This window comes from Dipteris shenzhenensis, chromosome 25, assembly GCF_047967505.1.
Source record: "Dipteris shenzhenensis isolate YYH24624 ecotype China chromosome 25, Dip_SZ_1.0, whole genome shotgun sequence".
In the NCBI taxonomy this organism is placed as follows: domain Eukaryota; kingdom Viridiplantae; phylum Streptophyta; class Polypodiopsida; order Gleicheniales; family Dipteridaceae; genus Dipteris; species Dipteris shenzhenensis.
In genome coordinates, this window is record NC_141620.1 from 39,666,705 (window position 1) to 39,687,762 (window position 21,058).

At 42.6% G+C, this 21,058-nt stretch overlaps 1 protein-coding gene across 1 annotated transcript in view; it reads right to left on the reverse strand.

Annotated features, from left to right (window-relative positions):
• Positions 1-3,568: 3,568 nt before the first annotated feature.
• Positions 3,569-21,058, reverse strand: part of LOC147885880 (uncharacterized) — a 93,985-nt gene continuing 76,495 nt past the window's right edge. The window contains exons 9-15 of the mRNA XM_087396763.1: positions 8,099-8,192; positions 7,001-7,101; positions 6,627-6,761; positions 4,698-4,794; positions 4,478-4,588; positions 4,071-4,267; positions 3,569-3,946 (exon numbers count right to left, since the gene is read on the reverse strand). Coding sequence (XP_087252889.1) covers positions 4,136-4,267; positions 4,478-4,588; positions 4,698-4,794; positions 6,627-6,761; positions 7,001-7,101; positions 8,099-8,192 — 670 coding nt within the window. The 3' untranslated portion in view covers positions 3,569-3,946; positions 4,071-4,135. The remainder of the gene's footprint in view (positions 3,947-4,070; positions 4,268-4,477; positions 4,589-4,697; positions 4,795-6,626; positions 6,762-7,000; positions 7,102-8,098; positions 8,193-21,058) is intronic.

Here is a 21,058-nt window from a genome sequence, read left to right on the forward strand (position 1 = left end):
CTTCCTCCTTCCCCTCCTCCTCCTCCCCTCTCCTTCTCCCTCCTCTTCCCTTCTCTCCTCCCTTCTCCTTCCCCCCCATGCTCTTACACCTTCTTCCTCTCCCACTCCTATGCTCCCCTAAACCCTTAGTTCATCAACCCTTGACCTCCATGATCTACAAGGGAGACGGGTTCTCCACCACCATGTACTCTACCATGAACCCTGGATTCTCCTTCTAACCCTTGAACCTTTTCTAAACTCTGGAACCTCTCTCTGAACCTTGGAACCTCCTTTTAAACCCTGAACCTCCCTCTAACCCCTTAAACTCCTCCTACACCCTTCAACCCCCAATGAAGGCAAAAGCCTTCATTACCCCAACCATGATGATGCACGTTCCTTTCACACATGCATGCACTATGTTTGCTTACCACACTTAAGGCTACCTCTCTCACCGAAATATGACCCGAGATCCTAAGCTACACTTATACAAAAAACGACAACACCGATATATCTGTAGGTGACAAAAAGCCTCAAAACCCTACATACTGAGAATACCCTGCTCTTCCTGTGGAAGCCATGGGAAAGACACAACAATGACGAGTTGGATCTCCTTCTCAAGGCAAAAGTGTTTTGAATTTATGAGACTAGAAATTCAAAATGCAAGAACATTTAAAACTCACGAACTTTTAGTTCATGAGACATTTAAGGACATTTACGCTTTTGCAAAGAATGCATCTAAAGCAAACAATGAAAGGACATCATTACTCATTATATAGTGTTAAGGACCCCTATCATTATTCATTGTCCACCTAGGTATAGTGATTTGACCACCTAATCCTCCCAATGCATCCATTTGCATCATGCATAGCGAAAATAACATAACTTCATATCTAACGGACACATAACTCTATGTCTAAAAGAGTATTCCTCCAAATTTCACATAAGATTTTCCTATTTTGTAAGGATAGCGGTGTCATACGGCAATGTATAAGAACACAATGACCAACACTCAAGGAACTCATAAAATTACAAATCAATTTAATTTTAGAAAGAAACATCCCATAAGTGTTCAAGGACACCTACCAATTCAACATAATCTTCATATACCTCCTACATAGATCTTAATATACAATTAAGCTCAATTTTAGGAATGCAAAACCACTCTGTTAAGTGTGCAATTTATTACAAGGGTGGTTTTGTTTGTAATATTTGTAATATTGAATTCTTTATGTAAAATTTCATCTTCTTGTGGCAAAGAATGTACGTTGTATTTCTAATACATATATCTTATTTCCAGTACCTACTTCATTGCACTACTTTTAGGTGACTCGTTGACTCTATTTTGTATGGATTGTGTGGTAAGCATGTCAAGGACACTCGTTTGATTTAAACAAGAACCTAGAAAAGGTGAACCTGACCTTTAAAGTTCTTCAAAATTTGACTTCAAAATTTTCAAATTGCAAGCTACAACTTCAAGCACCATTAAGTGCTAAACTCTAACCTAAATGTAGAGGGTGCCAAAGTAGTATGCATGTGGAAGTAGAAAACTTCGTCAAGGGATGTACAAGGTCCCATTATTACTGGAGACACTTGATGCATATAAATTTAGGCAAGCCCATTTTGCAACATCTCAATTAGTAACATAGACTGAAGACTACAAAGAATAACCATCCTAAGTTACTTCTCATTTATATGTTGAAACCTCTACAAATGAGATCCAAAAACACACTAATGCCGCTTAAAGTTGATTTCTCTTCTTGTTCCTAACCCCTTCCTTCCATATAATTAAGAGATGAAAAATGTGTTTTGCTTTATAAGACGATGAGGCATATGGATTGACACTCCTCATTTTACAACTAGACAGCATTCCAAAGTAAGAGGGAAGGAAAATACTTTATATCTAGCAAAAGAGGTTTGACAACTTCGACACAATAGGCACAATACATGCAAACATTGGCGCATTAGGCGTGTTGTCTCTCACAACTCCATCTTTCATTCTACTCCTCCAAGCATTCCGTCGAACTATCACACATTTTAATGCAAGCAGCGCAATTGTCAAATATAAACCTCAACCAAGAAACATGGCTAACAAGTACCGTAACATAGAGCCTCATTATTGAAGTGGTGGTTCCATGTCTCCACTTTCTCGACCTTAAAAATTCAAAACTTGCAAAGTATACAAAATTTTCATCTCGGATCAATTGGATGGCATTCGTTATTTTTGAAAGAAAATTACCGTAGGCTAGAGACGTCCAGGTGGGGAGGCTGACAAAGGAAGACGAGATAGGGCAGAGGGAACTAATTAAGTTAAGTTTTTACTACCTTTCCCCTCCCCTTGCTTCTGCCTCACCATCTTCCTCTCCGCCCCCCTCTGCTCGCCTTCTTCACTCGCCTTCTCTTTCCTCTCTCTCCCCTCACCCCTCGCTCGAGTCTGGTATACACTTCACTGCCCTCCACTCGCACCTGTCAATGTGCACATCAACCGAGATAAAGAGGGGAGAAGCACTAAAGGCAAGACTGAAGCAAGCATGTTGATATAGAAAACAAGGAGAGGCAATTGGAAGCTTCTAGAATTGAAAGATTCCAACATCGAGTTGCTTTAATCGATCGCATAACCTATGTCCATCAATCGTGCTCATCGAAGCCTCTATCACTAATAGCAATTTATCAACATCGTGGTGACTTATTTTCTATCGATGGATGTTAGCTTTTAGTGTGAGTAGCTCTATTTTCCCTTTTAACCCCTCTCATTTATTACTGATGTATCATTTATTTCTCCCCTGTTGGATCCACTCCTAACACATCTTGAGAGAATGAGGCCAACTACCTTCTACTCTTACAAGCAAAAACATCTCCTAATTGTATTTCTTTCTGCCTTTTTTTTTCTTGTGAATTTATTTTGTTTCTACTAGGGGTGGTTAGCGAGTTTTCATGACACTGTGTAGGAGGCTATGTCGGGTTGTTTTGTAAGTCCACCTATGCTATGGAGTCCAGAGGGAGGTGGGGTGTTGAAAGAGCTTTCAGATGTGGTTTGTTTCATGTCAATCAGGTCACTGACCCGAGATATGCAATTAGATGAGTTAGTGTAGGGTCATGTACCCATGGGGGGGGTTAGAAAGGTTTGATTAAGGAGTGTGAGACTTAGTGTGAATAGGCGTACGGGAAGTGTCTGGATGGTTGGAGTATATGGATTTCCAAATACGTAACTTTGTAAGTATGTGATCGAGGAGAGAAGGGTATACAGTTCGATGGAAGAAATGAAAGTTTCTTGTTTTGGTTTAGATATGGCTCTCTCCCCCTCCTCCACCCTTGCTTGTATCCCGAGCACGAAGCACGCATAGTACACGAATAAAGCAATCAGCTCTCAATATGCAACAAACACAAACACATTGCATTCTCAGAGCTAGAATTCCCATCTTATGCTGAGAATGACCTTCCCAGCATCACAGCCACCTCTTCATAAAAGTAATGCTTGTCAGGATCTCACCATTTAAGCAGACTAGTGTAGAAACATTCACAAGGGATTTTCATATTATTTTAAGCTCAGATATTCACTTCAACTCGCATTTTATACACACAACTCCTGTTTGTGAAGCATTCAAGTGCCTAATTCAGATTTTTATTATCTGCGCTGATTCCAATGATGAAGCCAAAAATCCATCCTACAATTTTAGGATTGGCTTGTGACAGTCTTTTACAAAATCCATGTCCTGTACAGCTTACTTGTAACACTTGCCTCATAATTGTGAATATTTTATGATTCACATTATGCACTGGGGTTCTCCCTACAGGCTGGATGAAAGTGTGTTTTTAAGACTCACCCGTTTTAAAACGCATTCCACCAGAGAAATAATCCCACAGATTACTTCCAAGTTCTAGGTGTCAATCACTCATTTGGCCTGAGAGTGAATTACACACAAAGCCTGAACGTCAAAAGCTGGAAAATCAATATTCGCCACGCCAGCATCTGCATGAAATGAAGGACTTGAGTCTAACAGGGTAAGAAAAACGAACATGCCTGAACATATCCAACCCCCAAAGTGAAGCCTAGGTATTACAGACAGCAGAAAATGTAATACAAAACAGCTTACCAGAAGATATTACAATTCCGATATTTGGTCTCATAATGGCCAATACCAATACATGATCAAAACTTTCAATCCATGTCTTCCATCACAATTTCAAGAACATTCTCTGAATTCACTTCTTTGAAAAGATTACCCAGAAGGTTCCTTATGAAGGCCCTTAATCTGGAAGCTTCATCAGGTTTAAACCAGTTCCTGCCAAACTGATTTGGAAAATAAACAGTAAAAGATAGAGCAACAGAGACAAACCTTGTAGCCGAAGATGTATTATAAACCAGTCAACCTTTGAGAGAAACTCGACATTTTAGATCAGAAATGGTTGTATTCAAAGCATTCAAGCAGACGGGTAATATTTCGTATTTCGGAGGTATATTTCAAAATATTATAATGGACATTAATAGACTCGTCCTTACCACTGTATCCATTGAACCTGGTTCAAATTCCATAGGAGCATCTCGCACAAAGCACTCAATGAAATAAAGCAAGAAAAGCCCGCAATCCCACTCATTTTCTTGCAATGGAACCTGTTTCCATTTTAGAGTTACCCTTGATCAGTCACTATCAAGGACTCCAAAAAACTGGATCCAACATGCATACATATTTGAAACAAAAAATATAGAACTGAGGGCATACCTCAACCCGCTTCAGAACACTACTTCTGACAGAAACCTTGAAGCTTTCCACAACACCAGTAATCCGTTCAATGTGATTCCACTCAGCTTCTAAATAGCTGAAGTCAACAAACATAAAACGAAATTGAAATGGAATAGCGATTTTTTTCCTTTTGTAAAGCAGATCCTTCTTATAATTGAAAACAAATACAATACTAAAACCCCTAGGATTAGTTACGCAAACTCGGCTTTGAAGCCAGAGCAACCGAAAGAGGAAACCCGCAAAACGAAATCCTTGGTTGCACAACAAGAGCTGAAATGGTCAGAACCAGCACACGCATACGTCCCCGTGGTTGAGGAGCACTCACGTTGCATGATATTTCTATAAGAAGAGAAAGCGATAAAAATTTACCTAAATTAAGGTACTACTTTTTTAGGATCTTGTTAAATACACATTCCAAATTTTCAAACCATGTGCCTTTCCATGCTGTTGCACATTGCATGTTATTTGCATTTACAAACATACAAATTCCCCGGTGAGCTTCCTGGCTGGCTGAATGGGATGATATTAGATCATTTTGCTTCATTCCAAATTTTTAAACCATGTGCCTTTCTGTTCTGTTGCACATTGCTGGTTATTTGCATTTACAAACGTACAGATTCCCGGGTGAATGGCTGAATGGGATAACATTGCAGATCATTTTGCTTATAGAACATATAAGCACTTTAGTCTGCATAAAAATTAAAGCAAATGTAAAGTATCTAGTATGTAACCAGCAGTGGATTTTTAGGCTTTCAATTCACAATTCTACTCATGTCAAAGAAAGTTGAATTGGGCATGTGAGCCTTTGGAGCCTTCAAAAAGTTCCCTTGTGCACCTCAACTTGCCTCGTTATAACAGACATCTAATATACTTTTGGCATACCATGGCCTTTGAAGTTTTGATCAACTTGCCTATCAACCACAGGGATGCAAGGTGACATTTTAGTCATAGCCCTTGTAGACAACACGTGTTTCTAGTTTAAGAGATTAAATTTACCTACAAGGTTTTGCATAAAACAGCTAAGTCGAGAATGGATGTCTTTATTATCTAACCTCTAGGAAAAATGTATTCCATATCTAGCCTCTAAAGTTTAACGGACAGTCGAGTGACAAGTTTTCTATTTGAACAAGGATAGGACACCCCAGATCGAGCAGTACGGAAGACTCAACCCCAAAGGCTCTATTGAAAGACCAGTTGGTCTTTGGCTGGTCACTGTGCCTATCCCTCACACCTCTCCCATGTATCCAGCATAATAAAGCTCACAAACTAAAGACTGCTTATCTCTTATATTGGGTAGCAAATGCAGACCCCACTAGCTCTTCTCCATGGTCACTTCCTTAGTCTTTGTTTATAATATCCCTCTTGCTTGCCTCCTAGGAGATGAGAACTGGATTTTATACACATACCCGTGACAATCAGAGGAGTTTTCCAAGTGACCTTTTCTTAAAGCCGTCAAATTGTGAATGATGGACAATTGCCTTGGGCGTAAATGAGAGCTAACTGAGATTAACTAACTGAGATTAATGGAATCGATATGTAGCTTCATTATTGACGAATACGATTGATCACCCTCAATATATCATCCATGTTGGGCTCCTCTCTCCAAACGCTTCCAGCTCTCTTGTTGACCATCTACAGAGCAGTCTTAGGATTGAAAACATGTCTTATCTAGTATAACATATATGAAGTGTATCTTGAACACCTTCCCACTCTCTCATAATCCACTTTACTCAGGTTTCATTAACAATCTACAAGAAAACAAATAGAGAATGCAGTAAGTACAACATGCAATTCCCTTTCACTGGAGAAACAAACAGGATACCAGTTATCAAATGTTGTATTCACACCACTGCCATCTACCAAGAACGTTTCCTTTGGACAAATTTTTTCATCAGAAGCCTGGTATACCTATTCAAGACTTGAAATACATGTTCGCTCACATGACCTGCCCTCATGGAATCCAAATGAAGTATGTAGGGTACCAAAAGAGGTGCATCCCCTTTCTCCATCGCAAAACAAACTATAGCCAAACTCCAATGAGCACTGCAAAATTGAAATCAACCCATCAAAATATTGAGCTGATACATTCAAGGCTCACACTCCGTGCCATTCTTTCAATTTATTATATCATTCATCATGCCTCAATGGCAACCTAGAAATCAAATAGACGATAGAAAGGTCCTGAGCTGAAAGTATTCAATGGGTAACTCAGTTTGAAACTAAAAAGTAGCAGATAATTTTTTTTAAGATCAATTACAATGCACAGACTACGAAGATCCCACCTGTCATGAACTGGCACTAGCAAGTACTTTTTCTCAAATATGTTTACTCCCCTGGTCCACTTTCGTAACTTAGAGAAGCACTCACTGCCCTTAATTTTTTCCTGCAAAATGAACTTAGAAGTTAATACTTCTTAACAAGAGATTTTATAAAAATTGTGTACCAACGATGTGCTTAATCTATAAGGACCAAAAACAGAAACTGGAATCCCTCTTAGAAACAAATGCAGATTCCAAATAAACCTTATTAAACACATCCGCACATCTGCAATGATCCAATCTCTTCCCAATGTCAGGACCTTCAAAATAAAGGTATATGCAGGTAGCATCCAAAACAAGTCTTTACACATCTTAAAGGCTTTCTTGTTCATGTTCTCCCAAGTAAATTGCTTTGACATCATCATTCAGGATGAGAAGAGCTTAGATGTGATCCAATTTTTCGTCTTATGATTACAAACGACTGTACAGTACTATTTCATATTTCCTCTTAAAGGCACAAACAGGAGCTGAATCAGCATTCTAATGCTTGGTAAGTACGACCATAAGGAGCCAGCCAGTGCACAATAAGACAGTATTTCACTTGGCAATCCTCCAGCCGTAATGCCACTGGAAAACAGGGAAAACTTGGCCAGAAAACCCCCCACACTCTCCCCCCCCCCCCCCCCCCCCCCCAAAAAGCAAAAAAAAAAGGGGAGAGGGGAAACAGTTTTCCTCCTTGTCATTACATCATGTGATATGAGTACCCCCAAGCATAGAATAGATTTGATATACAAACAGGAAATTCCCACTACGACTTCAAATAAAAGAGGAAGGGGGGTGTGGGGGGGTAAACGAAAATGTTTGTCAACTTATTGTATGATGAAGAATACAATCATTTAGCCCATTCAAGGGCTAATGTATACCAATTTCAATGAGAAATGCTGTAGTTGTCTCTAATGGTCCACATGATATCATAACAATAGCTTTGTTTGTGCATAAAAGAACATATGGGGTATAATCATTCTTCCAAGTAAGGGATACACCTTCTGCAGTAGACGTTTGTATGCAGGTTTGAAACCCCTTAACATGAATATGAAGAGACTTAAGTCGCTAGATGTTAACCTTTTCAAGAAGCAGTCTCTTGAAAAAAAAGCTATTGAAGAAGTGAAATCTTGTTCGTTTCTCTTCGCTCAAATTATCAAGCCGCTGAATATACCTGGACACAACAACAAAAAGTGGTATGAGACAACATAATACCTATGAACACCAAGCGATGCTAGGCCTCTAGCATATGTCTTAGTTAGTCATTCCACAGCATTCTCTCTGTCTGTGTGCAGGTCATTCTACATGTGAAGGTGTTGTGTCTTTGAGGGTTCGCAGGATGTATGGGCAAGGGATCTGAACAGACATGATGAACCAGTACAGTTTACCACAGGCATACATGCATTAAAAAATCTATGTAAGAGGAAAAATCAAGAAAGCGTAAGGAACTTTTTCAAAGGAAATTTTAGAGTTCAAAGGGCAAGGCTATCAAGACAATAGCATGAGAAATTTTACGCACCTACATATGCATGCAAACATATATGTGTAAGTATGTGTGTATTGTGTAGAGGCCTTGTGTGTGGGTGTCAGAAACTATTTGGCCATTTCTCATCCATTTTCATGGTTGCACAGCCTTTTGCTAAAATCTTGATGCTGCTCTTGCTCATTGGAACCTGAGGACTATCATTGGGACACACTCAAATTAGAACCCTCCACTTAGTCATTCACTAGTTTACTTGAACCAACATGCAGATCGGTTGCTCACCTATCTAGAATACCTATTGCCCATAGGACTTTTCATGTCTTGTTTATATTGTCAACACCTCAATGCGCTTTGTGGGTGCGCACTGTTGTGTTGGGGGAGATGCACAGATCGTTTGCTCACCTATCTAGAATACCTATTGCCCATAGGACTTTTCATGTCTTGTTTATATTGTCAACACCTCAATGCGCTTTGTGGGTGCGCACTGTTGTGTTGGGGGAGATACAAAACTATATAAGATATGACTTGAGGCCATTTAGAACCCATTGTGAGCATAGGGCTATGACCTCCAAAATAATTAAGCCGAAAACTATCTGATCTAGGGCATAGTTACCAAGGATCCCCGTTCCCCCATGTACAACAGGTGATCATGCATTTCAAGAAGACCAATATTCACCCAATTCAAAACTCCAAGGAACATTTTCTCGCGTTCCAAAACGCCATCCAAGACACCCTTCCGAGCATACCCTCTTCTGTTGTCTGGTGCCGTCATAGATTTGGCAAAAAAAGGTCAAAAAACAGTGTTGTTTGGTATTGTTTGTCATTGCCTCCTCACCTTTGAGCCTTCCCGCAACACTGCCCTCTCAATGTTCTCTCAACCCCCCTTGAGTCCTCTCAAACACCCCTCCCCCCCCAAGACCGTCTTCTAGCCTCTGCACACTCGGCTCTCAAGTAGCAGGCTTCAGCACCCCCTCTCAGCTTCTATTCCCTCCTCTTTTTGCTCAGGCCTTCATCTCAGCTGAGAGCTCCCCTCAATGTTCAGCCCCTCCCCTCCCCCTTTCTCTATCACATTTCTCTACTACATGCCTCTACCTATTGCTTTGCATGCTGCAGAAAATTTTCAGCCCTGGAGTTCCTTTTGCTGCATTTTTTTGTAGCTACCAAGTCCCTACCCCTCGCTCCTCCTCTCTTTTCCTCCCTTTCAATGGCTACTCCTCATGGCAATGAGACCGACCATAAGTCTTCTTAGTAGCTGGATGTTGATTCCCTCGCCACATACGACAAGGAAAAAGGAGAGGCACACAAGTGGAATGTCATGAAAAGAAAAATATCTACATTGTAATTAATAGACATTACAACATTATTACATTATGCATCAATTTGATGGTGCAACATGTGTTATATTTATGATGGACATCGACTGATATTGTTATGGCAGTGGATCATCAAAGTAGGTAGGGCCCATCAGCAGGCTTAAGCCACTTCTTCAAACGATGCCAAATTCGGACATGCTGCACCTATTTTATTAGTACAAACGTGCACCCACGTGTCTAGGTCCAAGGGGTAATAGCACCTTGAGTGATCTCAAGAGATATTAATGAAGGGGTATCCCCCTTCATTGTGATCAAACGTATCATTCTCACTACCACCTTGTATGCGTGCTCAATCTTTCTCCCTTGGCATATAGGTCAACCAGCAACAAGTAGATTTATCACAGCGCACTTCCCCAACTAGAGGGCACAATAAGTGTCAAAATTATGCATGCATTGCACACATTTGCATTCTGAAATTTCTGGATCTTCATATTTGGTATCAAAGCCGTGACGATTCACCCCAAGGACAGAAAGAGGAGGGGAGAATCTGGTCGTGCAGGCATCCATACAGAGAGCAGCCATCGCCTAGACAAAGCAAGTAGTAGTGGTAAGGCTAGGGACGAGCACGGATGACAAGGAGTGGCAGTGACAAGTAGTGCAACGTGATTGGAGGTTATGAACCAGGTCTATGCTGACAGAAGAAAATCCACGTGCCAAGGTGAAAAACACAAATTCAAATCCATGTGCCAAGAAATTGGCAATTCATGCATATATAAAGAGGCGAAAATCTGAGCTTTCCAAGGCGGCACTTTCTCTGAAATTCTTATGTGTTTTTCCAATGATGAGGAACCGAGGAGTTATGCAAACCCTCCCATCACTAATAGGATCGCTACATCAATCTCTGTCATCTTCCTTCTCAAATGCAAGAGTGCTTGCGCCTTTGCCCCCAAGGGAAGCCGTCTCCATGTCCCAAATCACCTAGCTAGGTCATTGTCCCACTATGCCCCACTTGATTGTGTCCCATGTCCCAACATGAGACCCTCCTAAACCCGAGCCTCCGAATGCCACATCAGCAGTTACAACTCAAACTCCTCGGGGCATGTGAAGTGCACCCAAATAAGGGCCCCAAACAAGCACTACCAAACCTTGTGAAGACCCTCATCAAGGGGGAGCCCTTTCCTATGAGGGGAACAACAGGGCTCTAATCTACATCTCCGGATCCATGATGCCTAGACATCCCTGTGTCTATGGCACGATCACCGTCTGCCAAGCGATCCTGGCTCCAGAGTTCCGTGTACCATCAAAACCTACCCATAAGAAGTTGCACACCAAAGCGCCTAAGCTGTCCCATTCATCCCTTGTGAAAGCACCCACAAAGAGGCTATCTACCAGGTGATGTCGAGAAGGACTTGATTGGCCAACAAGGCCCTACTTGCTAGGGAGACTTTGGCCAAGATCCAATAGAGAATATTGCGCCGCACAATCTCCAAGACACAAGCAATCTACTGCTCTGATGATATGTCCACGCCCATCTAGCAACCAAGGGATCTCATTGTCTGCCGAAAACAAGGCCAGCCCCCCCAATCACGGATCTTCTGGACCTCCTCTGTCGTTGTAAGGATGCCAACTTATTTGCTCCAATATCCTAGCTCCGAAGGCCTCGCAATAGATGTCTAGGGCCCCCCTGAGATCCTTAAGTCTCTATATTGGTTCCAACAGCTCCTCCTGTCGAAATGAAAAGCCTCATCCTAGTGAGGCTTGCAACCTGAGACCACAAAAAGGAAGCGACTACCTAATTCACACACACGCACGCACGCACGCACACACACACACAGATTAAACGTCTACAATAGGCCAAAGTGGCCTATGAGACCAAAACTAATACATCTATAGCTGATGAAGTCTCATCAATCAAACAGAAAAGGGCAAGAGAGAAAGAGAGAGAGGGTGTCACCCGTGTGGCTACCAATAAGCATCTGACTAGAACTCGCTGCATACAACGCTGAGACTCCTCTAGCCATCTGTCTGAGAAGCCTAATCTCTACATGGTGCCCTCCAAGAAGGCACCCCACACTGTCGTAGCCTTCTCAATATCCAAGTTGAGGCTGAGACACCTCCTTGGCCTAATCAAGTGCCTCCCAAAAGGTGAAAACATTGTCTGAGATGTTGTGTTCCTGAACAAAACCTGTTGCATGCCATGAATGACATCCATGGGCCGCAACCGCAAACTCAAGACCTTGGCCAAGATCTTGTGTGCAATGTCTAGAAGAGTAATTGGTCTCCACTGACAAAGATCACCCCCCCCCTTTTTCAAGATCAAGCAAATCCAACCACGATTCACAGTTTATGAAAGAGAACCTGACTCAAAAATATCCTGAAAGGCCAAGAGAAGGGAGGTGTGAATGTGCTTCCAGAAGCATGTAAAGAAGAACAGTATCAGCCCATCCTCTCCACGGAACTTCTATGGAGGGAGCGTCTTGAGGAGCCTCCCAAATCTCCTCACCGATGAAAGGGAGAGACCACTGCTAGGAAATGGGCCCAAACTACCTCCTGAGCTACTTGAACTTGGGGAGACTTCTTGGGACTAGAACAAATGATGTAATGTTCAAGAATAGGAGTGCCTCTCACAATTCAATTGTTATAGCAATCACTTGGCTCCTATTGCTGTAAATTTTACAGAGTAGGACCTCCTTCAACCTGAGACAATAAGAGACCTCCAAGATGACGAGGCTTTGGACCTGCTAAAGTGGGAGAGGGTCAGGGTTGTGGGCCATTTGGCAAGGAGTGGACTATTGACCCCATTCCAATCTCAAGACATCAGGAAGGTGTACAATGGCAACTTTGCTTATGGGAGGGCTGACCTCCACGGAAGATTCAATTGAACTCAGGTGAGTGGATCTGGACCATTCATGTAGGGCACTAGCACGGGTTGAGGAGATGCCCTTCTTCTCATACGACCTGCATTGGCCGACATCTTTAGTAGGAGATAGTATTTTGGACCCCCTCAAGGGAGGGGCATTGGGTAGATAAGGAGGTTCTCGGGAGGTCATCTCTCACTTTTGGTCACGTCCTTACGCCACAAAAGATTTATTATTTCTTCTAGATGGTTGTGCACGGAGGCTTGGCCATTGGTCCATGGCAGAAAGATGCCGTGAAACCCAAATTAGATGAAAATCTCAATTCACTTTGGCACCATGGAAAAGTTTGCAGTCAACGCGGGACTACTCTGGATCAAACTGCAATACCCGAGGCAGGATGCCCGGCGCTGTTCCCTACACTCCTCGGGAAATGTGGTGAAGCTGTGGAAATCGAATCGCCAATAAGATAGAGTGCTAGGAGAGAAGGGTAAGGAGCAAAACACAGCACTAGGGCCCAGATCTGAGGGTTGGATCCCCCCAAAGGTCTTTATTGCAATAGAATAAGGCTTTGTACAACTAGCTCTCACAAGAGCATGGACTGAGTACAATGTGTGTGTTCTAGAGCTATGAAGCTCTTCTTTTATAGGCTCAGCCTCCAACCCAAAAGCAAGAGCTTTCTAATAAGTTGGGGCTAGCTTTTCTCCTAAGCCTAAATTAGGCATACTTTTCTTAGAAAGCTAAGCTTTTCCTAAAATCAGCTTTAGGGGGCCTTTCTTGGAAATTGGGCTGGAATTCTCGCTGATTTCACCTTGTGGGGTCCTCCATAAAGTAGGCACCCACATCTTTGGTACAAAAACTAACTTTAACCCGTTAAAGGTTAGATTGATGCATGCATTGTAGTTCTTAGACTATTTCATAGTCCCTTGTGGGTCCCCACGGTTCTCTTTTTACCAATGTAAGGCAAAAGTAAAAACAATAAGACTTATTCTTGGTTAGCCAACTTTATCATTCTTTGACCGAAATTTCTAATAAAGATTACTCTTTATTTTCTTAGGAGAAGTCCCAAATGGTGACATGTGGGTGGAGGGTAGCTACCACCATTGTGCAAAAAAAGTGTTGGAGATAATCCCCTATTGTTTATGGGGTTGCCCAACAGCCAAGAGGATCTTGTCAACACTCTCAGGATCATGGCCACTACACAACGGATGAAAGGTGAATTAACATGGGAATGGTCGCGTGATTTACAAAGGGGGGCCATGGATTCTCAATTGATCCAGCGTCTCCAACCTACAAGATGCAGCCTACTCTCTAGCCTCTCCAACCTACTTGATGCATGGCCAACATGTTTAGGCATATGATGTGATGCCGCTTCTTGCCTCGTGGCTTTGCCAGAGGATAGTGTATGGGAGATGGTGTCCAACATCACCGCTTGGAACATCTGGGTTGCCCATCGTTGTCTAGTTATGGGAGGCCATCAGGTTTCCCCGGTAGCCACTCTTGTTGCCATCTAGTAGGACACTATTTTCGCCCTGTGCGCCATCTAAGAGCACGGGACTCCAGATACCAAAGCAACCATCAAAAGGAGAGAGTCTTTTTGCAAGGCTTGGCTTGCAAGCATTTTATATGTCCTCACAGTGAGATATTTGCTAGATGCAAAGCCCACCACCTTGATTGTTAGCCCCTATTCTATAGATCCCCTAGGTAGTGAGCTCGGTTGTCCAAAACCAGGCTGGTTTCTTTTTTAGAACCAAGTGTGTTATGCTTATTTTCTCATAATCAGCACCTTTAGGATTCCTGATTTGTATGTTTTGATTTTTCGAGCATATATCTAGATGTATCCAAGAACATGCCCACACTCATCCTCCAAAAAAACAACACATAGGGCAGTTTCAATCTCATAATAGTCACTCAAAGGTTAAAAACCATAAACTCCATCATGCATAGTAGAGACTAGCTAGTATGACATCCCCATTGACGTCAACAACGCCCAACAATGGGTGTAGGCCATAGTACAAGCAGCTCTCACACATACGAATCACACACCCACACATAATTGAGCATCCAATTTATAAAAAGGTCTTCGTAAAAGTAGTCCACATCCTCTTCATTCAAGCTACAATTGCTTGTGAAGACTAAATGATTTCACTTTAGTCTCTCCAAACAAGCATTTTCACAATCTATCTAATAGGGCAACCCACCTAAGATAGAAAATATTTTCTCGCAATATATTTTCTCTAGAAAACAAGGTGGGTATCCCACTAAGGTCCTGCCTTTTGGAATGTCATTATAAGTAGTGTAAGTGTAAAGTAGCTCGATAAAAGGGGGGGTTTTGAGAGATGTGGTGCCATAGAGTACTAGAGTGATGTGAGAAGAGTGGTAATGGAGAGAAAGATGACATGTGTACTGGGAAAATAAGTTCTCGATCTTGTACTTGCCTATTTAAGAAGGCACCCTGTAAAGGAATGGTATCGCTTGTCTTTCACCTTCTATCTTGTCATGTTGTTTCCATTTGATCCGCCCTAGGATTTTTATCTGGGTAATGAATGAAAGAGAGGACTCGGGAGAGAAAGGAGGTTAAAATGTGGTGGTGGATGGACCATTAAATAAAAGTGGGGACTTGGATACTTGGCAAGGGTGGTGTCATATAAGAGACAAAGAGAGCCTCCATCTCTAGAGACAAATACCCAACAAAAGACAAAAGCATTTAGGATCCCCACAAGAGGACAAAAACTTGACCCTAACAAAGCCTTAAACAACCACTAAACGAAAACTTAAAGTAGTCAAATTGACCAAATGAACTGAAAGAAGTGGGATGGACCTGATTAGCAAAAAACTAATATGTACATCCCTTAGACACTTGCAGAGCCAAAAATTAGCGTGGCCAAGGCTATTGTGGTGGCATTCAGTGTGCACACACCAGTTGATGGTCTGGTCTAGATGTTGAGCCTAGACTCGTGCCTTCTACATGGACGATCATAAGAAACTATACTGAAGGTTGCTTATGGACACGTATGGGATGCCAAAGCTATTGGCATAGCCTTGTGGGACTCTAAAATCTAGCCCACGTGCTCGGTGGTGGCTAGTAGGTGAGTCACATGCTGATCTTTATTATGTTTTACTGATTGTGTTTAAATTGACTTTAGGGTTAAAAACTAGTGGGGATGAATCAACTTCCTTGATCATTACATGAGACAAATGGACGTTAAATGTTATAATTGCATCTCTCACTATTGGGCACTATTTTTTATTCCATATTGCACAAACAAAAAACATCTCAAGCTCTATGTGAGGTGAACATATAACAGTCCAAATGCCATAACTCGTATTTTGTGTCCAAAAAAATTTTATTGAGGATAATATAGGAGATTGCACTAGGGGCAGCAATGTGTGTTGGAGATAAGTGCACACTAAGTGTACTATTTCCTAGTCTACATTTGTCTAAGTCTAGTCTAGTCTTTATGTCTTGAGTGTGTGCCATGTGGCACTTCTACAATTATCCCATAAGCACTCTTGCTTTATGTCTTGTACTTTGGCCCATATATTCATGGGTCACATCATTGCAATCTATCTATCTAGCTTGTGTCTTGTCTACACTCTTCTCAAGGTATTTCTTGTCTTTCAATCTTGTTATTTCATTTCTAGTTTCTAGTTCTTGCTTCCATATTCCAACATGGTATCAGAGCTAGGTTGATCCCTCTTCTCTCCCCTCAGTCTGCCTCTTCTCAGATCTCTCCCCCGCTGCAGATCTGCCCCTCTTCTCAGATTTCTCCCTCTTCTCATTTCTCCCTCTTTCTGCCCCGCCATTGCGTGCCAAATCTGTGTATTTCAGCTCCAGATCTGCACCAGATCTCCGCTCCAGATCTGCGGACCATTTCTGCCAGATCTGAGCACCAGATCTGCGCAGTTCAGCCACAGATCTGCGCCCATCAGCTCCCGCTCCTGCTGTCGCTCCTGCATCAACGTACGAGAGTGTCCGTACAGTCCGTACGACTGTACGGAATCCGTACCTGCACAGGCCACACTTCTCCAGCTGCTGTTCGAGATCTGCTCCATCTTCACGGAGATCTGCGCCATCTGTTCGACCTCCTGGACTGCGCCCCTTTTTGCACCTCTGCCTCTGCCTGGGATTAAGGTACTGTGCTTTGCCTCTTTCAGTTTGCTGAGCAGTCTCTCTTTTTTGCTGGTTCCTCCTACTTCGATGGGCTGTCATATGCTATGGCCTTGACAAAGTGGTGAGAGAACCGGCTTCTTGGATCTCTCCTTTCATTCATTTCTGCAATATTGTAAGGGAATAGACACTGCCCTTGCATCCTAGCAAGAGGTAAGACCTTCCCACATGGCATCTTCCTCATTCTCTCATATCTATCGACAAATTCAATGGGTCCAACTTTCATACTTGGCAAATCAAAATCAAGTGCCATCTTATGAAAGGTGGTCTTTGGGACATTGTTCACCGTGCTGCTCCCGAAGGTCCCTCTGAGCAAGTCGTCACTCCCAAGAACGACAAAGCCTATGCTATCATATTGCTCGGCCTTGGAGATGATTACATTCATCACATCTCCGACATACAGTCTGCTCCTCAAGCATGGATCACTTTGGATACCCTTTTTGGACCCCGATCTAAAAACTCTAAGATTGCACTTATGATCTCATTCTTTGATCTACATATGCAGGAAGGAGCTACTATAGCCTCTCATGTCAATTATCTTCGCAGTCTTATGGTTCAGCTTGCGTCAGTCAAGTCTCCCATCTCCGAAGATATTGCTATTGCTGTGCTTCTCAAAAGCTTACCTGACACCTATAGGGTTTGGAGTAGCAGTCCCTCTCCCGATGATTATCACGGCCACAAATGGTGCATGGATGAGCCTTGAAACAGTCCTTCTCCATATGATTAGTTTTGCCACAATGGGTGCAAGGCTTTCTTACCTTAGAACTTCCTTTCTTTGCTAAAAATGCAGTGTCAATTACCTTTCGTTGTTGAGTTCCTTCTTCCTCTTGGAGAGCATTGATGATACCCTCAAGAGAAGGATTATTATGATACTTGAAGGTAGTGACAAGAGTAGCCTACATCAGCCCCTGCATCTACCTCAGCCCATGTTGCTGCAGCATCTCCATCAACAGATCCTGCTGTTCCTTCCTCATATGATGAGAAGTGGGCTTTCTGATTACTTCTATGTCTTGTCTACCACCTTGACCACCGATGATGTAGGTCAAGGGGTTCTAGTGTCTTGGTCTTTCTGTTTGTCTACAGTCAGTCTTCTGTCTGTCTGTCTATTTGTCTATCAATCTGACTGTGTTTTGTTTTAGATCCATCTTGTCCCTACCCTTATGGACCCATATGAGGATATCACTTGAGGAGGGGTGTCTCTAGATCTTTGTCTGTCATGTCTTCTATCTTGTCTCTCAGTCTATCAGTCTTTATGTCTGTCTTCTAGTCTTGTCTTTCTGTCTTACTCCTAGTGTCCACTTAAGGAGGGTGTTGGAGATAAGTGCACACTAAGTGTACTATTTCCTAGTCTACATTTGTCTAAGTCTAGTCTAGTCTTTATGTCTTGAGTGTGTGCCATGTGGCACTTCTACAATTATCCCATAAGCACTCTTGCTTTATGTCTTGTACTTTGGCCCATATATTCATGGGTCACATCATTGCAATCTATCTGTCTAGCTTGTGTCTTGTCTACACTCTTCTCAAGGTATTTCTTGTCTTTCAATCTTGTTATTTCATTTCTAGTTTCTAGTTCTTGCTTCCGTATTCCAACAATGTGTACATTGGACAACTCACCAAAAGTCCTCAATCGAAGGCTCTCATATGGCACATGATCTCAAAGAAAGTAGCAAGAAGATTATCTGGATTGACACACCTATCCACTTGGAATGGAATACCTTGAGATGGAGGTCAAGCCAACCGTATCAAGTGGATGAGACGCCTTTCAACTACAGGCATCTCCCTCTAGGCAATTGCCACTAATCCTAACTTTCACTATTTATTCCAAGACAAACTATCGAGATGTCAGTATGAGGATGGCATCCAAGATGCACGACTAGAACTAGTGAGAGTTGTGGGGCAAATTGAAAAGTATTGGAATGTTGACCCCCATCCAAAGGGTATCAGCTTTGGATTTTTAGACTTTGGTCCCATAGACATTTTGTATCATGGGGAGTGGGAGCTGACATCAGCACTTGATCATTCCATAAACCATCCCTTATTCCATCTTCAATCAACAATGCCAAGAAACTTTGATTTGTGCCAAAGACTAGAGACCTTGTACATCACCTCATTGAGAATTGTGGATTTGAAAAGGTTTTGGAGAAGGTTTGGAGATCAGAAATAAGGAAGATTTCTCTCTCTCTTGCTCTCTATTCATCGAGAAATACGTCAAGCGAGGCTTTTGGAGAAAATCCATCACATCCATCGTGCTCATATGCCTCAAATTCTATTCGACATTGCCTTTGGAATTGCAAGCAAGCCAAGATTATTCAAGCTGGTATTGCAAGGCTTACGGGTAGATTCATCCTTCCACTTTATACATTACTTGGGATACTATAGCCTGGCTGTCCTTGATGGGACTTAGATAGAGCTAGAATATCATCGCCAACATCACTACCTGGCACATTGAAAGAACATACAAATTCATTCTTGTTAGACCCTTTATTGCATCTGAACGAATATTTTCCATACATTGACGGTTACTTGGTCGAGGATGTAGGGCTCTTCCAAATCAAACACAAGGAGGAAGCTCTTCCTGTTGGCAGAAAGCACTCATGGAGGGCACGCTTGATGGTGCGATTGCTAGAAGGACGTGGAGTCTTGATTCTAATTGGGCCAGGCAGGGTCGAAGGTTTTGATTGGTTAAAAGACTAGCATATTCGGTTGGCCAGTACATGGATAACATGTGGCACTCTGAAGGTTGCATGGCCGTTCTAGGAGCATCAAGATGAGGCGGTTCGAAGAGTTCCAAGAGCTCATGATGGAAACATAGCTTCCCTACAAATCTATGGAATGGCGAAATGCTCATTCTTCTTATCCAAAACTCTGATGAGAAAGAAAAGAAAGAAAGAAAGTTTATTAAAGTCTTCGGAAGACCGATGGGTCTATGAGACTAAAAAACCTGATACAATGAGCTATGGTAGTGGAGCTACTAAACGAGCATCCACACCAATGCAAAGTGCAAAAAATGCAAAATGGCAGTACTAAGTTCTAAGTATAACATAGTATAACATAGTCATGTCGATAGTCGACTATATATCAATCTCAGCATCATCGTCATCATCAACATCATCATCATCCTCATCATCAGCAACAGGACATCAAGATGGATGAGGCATGGAGGCATGAGATCAGCAATAGAGTGTTGTCAACCCCTCAAGGATGTAGTCCTGGTACGTCTCCTGGTCGTAGCTCTGCATCTAACCAAGGCCACTTTGACCCTTGTCGGTCGGGCTCCGAACCCTAAACAAGGAGGGGATGTCCCCAAGTATGATCTGTGTGTCAACCCTCTGTCTGAGCTGTCAGGTCACAAGCTCCGGGTCACGGTCATGTCGAGGTCTCGTCTCATGGGGGTCTATGTGATCTGGCTGAAAGAACTCCATGATAGAGCTCTGAGAGGTATCAGCCGAGGAAGAAGTCTACTCCTATCTCCGTGCTCAGAGTATCCTCTCACGGTGTCTAAGCACCTCATGAATGAAACCTTTCAAACATCGCTAGTCTGGGTAGGAGAGGAGACAGACCAAAACCCCATAACTATCTCTGAAGAGGCAGTAGAAACGTCCTCGGATCTCTTAGTAAACAAGACACCTGAAGATCAAATGCTCCTCCGTCTCAACCTCCTGCATGTCACACAGTGTGCATATGCGCCTCTCCTTGGGTAACCGCTCTGCTCTGCCGCTTTCGATACGAAGTTTGTGTGAAGAGACCCGGAACTGCCCAAGAGAGATCCTCAGTGAGTGGGAAAGGTGAATCTGCGTGTATCTTTGTGGATCAATGAAACCCTCCACTGTGATATGTAAGAAGTGATCTCTGTAGAAGCCCAGCTTCACTAGAAGATCACTCGAGCCCAACCAAGTCCGGAATGTGTGTAGCTGTAGTAGATCCTCAAGGATAACTTGGTTGACCTCGTGTGATAGAAGGGGAGAGAAAGGATCATCCATGTTGTACTGAAATGGAGATAGTCTGTCCATGTGGAGCCCTAGCCCCTCAAACCATCTCTCTATACGTGCATACCAACAGCTCTGGTCTCCCCCTGTTGCAAGTGCCATAGAAGAGGACAGTGCTAGCCATGGTATCTTGCTACACCCGGAGGTGTAATCCCCATACTCCGTGACTCGGTACAGGTATGTGATGATGTGAAATGCAACATCTAGCTGTAATAGGGGTTACCCAAACTCC